Raw genomic sequence first — 2,353 nt, 5'->3', positions numbered from 1 at the left:
AGTCATTGTGATCCTGATGCGTAAAGATATTTTTTAAAGCACTCATACTTCTTGTTCTGCTGACTTTCTTCCAAAAACATCAATACCAGCAGACAGCAACAGCTGCTAATCTGCACAACAGCCAGATTAAGAGACATGAGAAGTGTCTTGCTCTGTTGACCAAGCAAAATGCTTCTGCTCAAACTTCTTATGAACATTCAACCCGAGGCTAAACTGGGCTGCTTTTAAATGAGGTGTACCACCTAATTATGTTAAACAGCGTTTTTCACACAGAGTTCAAGTTCCACTCTTGGCAGATGGATAAGAGGGGCTGGTGTGCTAAGTGTGGAATGTCTATATTAATGCTTTTCACACATTGTCAACCTAGCACGCACAAGATCAAGAGGTAGTAATTGACCAGTTATCTGTATGTTTTTTAAGGTCGTACATAAAGGAGCTTAAGAAAAAGAGACCCTAAAATCAACCTTTACTTTAGTTCACAGACTGCTCCAAGTTCAAAGGCAGCAAAGAACAGTTGCGCTTTTGATCACTTTTCAGACAATCAAAGGCTATTGTGCAATCAGTAAAAAAGAGACAAAAGATAAAAGCATTTGTTTACACTTTCAGCACCATTGTTAAAAAAAAAAGAGGGGATAAGAGTTTCTTTTTTCTGCCTTACCTTTGTAGATATTCCTAGCTGACCTCCAAAATATGATTCCTCTGTGGGAGTCTTCAATGACGGACAGCCAAATAATCAAATCAGTCTCTACTGTAATGTTTCCCCTTTCAGCACTTACTTGTTTCAGCTTCTGTTGAACTCTTTCCGCTGACTTTGTCTCCCTTATAGGCCCAGATATAGACATTATGGAGAACTCCAGGCCTCAAGCCTATCAGCCTGTATGAGGTACTATCACGTGCTACAGAGATGTCTGAACTGGATCCCTCAGCAGAAGTGTAACTCAGCATGTATCCCTCTATTCCAGCCTGGGCTTGATCCCAGGAGACTGTTGCAGTGTCCTCTGTTACTTCGGTAGTGACGAGATTTGTTGGAGCATCAATATCTGAAGACGTAAAAAAGCAAAGAAAAAAAAGCATCAAAAAGAGCTGAAAAAGTCAAACACCCCATTAGAAATATGTTCATATATGCATCCACATACATCCCACACGTGGATACTAAATGAATAAGACGAAATTCTACATAAAAAATATAGAAAAAGAAAATAAACATTGAAGGAACAGAAGCAGACGGGACTGTAGAGAAACTGCACGTTCTGAACCAGAATACTAAATACGGCTGCTGAACTCACTTAAAGGTAAAGCAGTGAAGTGGTATTTTTATTAAATGTAAACACTAGCTAAATGCCAGATTTAAATGTGTGTTGTTGAGAGTTTCTTGACATTATTGGCACAGTTTGCTTCCTCGGTATATTGAGATAGTCTGTTCCAGATTTTGGGGGCATAAACACCAAAAGCTGCATCCCCAATTTCTTTCTGTGAGGAATACTGTATACCTAAGAGTTTGGCAGCAGAGGATGTTTGAGTGCGAGCCAGGATATGAAGTGACAGACTTTCAGAAATATAAGATGGTCCAGATGGTCCAATGCCATTTAAGTAAGAGTATTTTTAAAGCAGTTCTGCAAGATACTGGAAGCTAATGTAGCTCTGCTAAAACTGGAGCGATGTGCTCTGTTATTCTCTCGTTTTACTTAATAACCTTGCAGCAGAGTATTGGATAAGCTGCAGTCTACTGATAATCTTTTTAGGAAGTCCAACAAAATGAGAATTGCAGTAATCCAGTCTACTAAAAATGAAAAAAAATTCTGAGTCGTGGCGAGCCAGGAGAGTCATATTTTGGCGATATTTCTAAGATGAAGGAAAGCTGCCTTGAGTTAATGCAGGGTTTAAAGCTCAAATCAGAATGTCAAACAATGCCATGACCTTGACCTGAAATCTTACTGTGTCACCTGTTGTTGCTCACTTATAAATAAACTTGGTTTTTGAGCCAATTAAAAGATTTTCCATTTTGTCTTTGTTAAGTTAAAAAAAAGAAAAAAACTGTTGTCATCCATCTATTCACAACATCACTGACATTGGTCTCTACAGAAACATATAGCTGTAGACTATGGCAATCAATATTGATAAGGTTGTATAATGAAAAAAAATGAGCTCATATAATAAGAAAAGTAGAATACCTGGACAACATCAGCCAGGGTCTATTGGCAAACTTTACAAGACTAAACAACATAACCCTGAAGTAAATCCTCATAAATACATGACCTGGGTTTTCTTTCAGTGCCTTTTATAATAGCCAATATAATAGCCAATAATTTCTTAGTTATTGGTAATTATTAGTGTATTTTATGCATCACCACCT

General features: G+C 37.8%; 1 protein-coding gene across 2 annotated transcripts in view; it reads right to left on the bottom strand.

The window, feature by feature from the left end:
* Positions 1 to 2,353, bottom strand: part of tnn (tenascin N) — a 42,420-nt gene that overhangs the window by 12,885 nt on the left and 27,182 nt on the right. For both annotated transcript variants that reach the window (XM_013911469.1, XM_005721307.1), the window contains exon 9: positions 777 to 1,040. In XM_013911469.1, the coding sequence (XP_013766923.1) occupies positions 777 to 1,040 (264 nt within the window). The remainder of the gene's footprint in view (positions 1 to 776; positions 1,041 to 2,353) is intronic.

This window comes from Pundamilia nyererei, unplaced genomic scaffold, assembly GCF_000239375.1.
Source record: "Pundamilia nyererei isolate P.nyererei 1_Seehausen unplaced genomic scaffold, PunNye1.0 scaffold00004, whole genome shotgun sequence".
Taxonomy (NCBI): domain Eukaryota; kingdom Metazoa; phylum Chordata; class Actinopteri; order Cichliformes; family Cichlidae; genus Pundamilia; species Pundamilia nyererei.
This window is presented reverse-complemented; position numbering and strand designations above follow the sequence as displayed.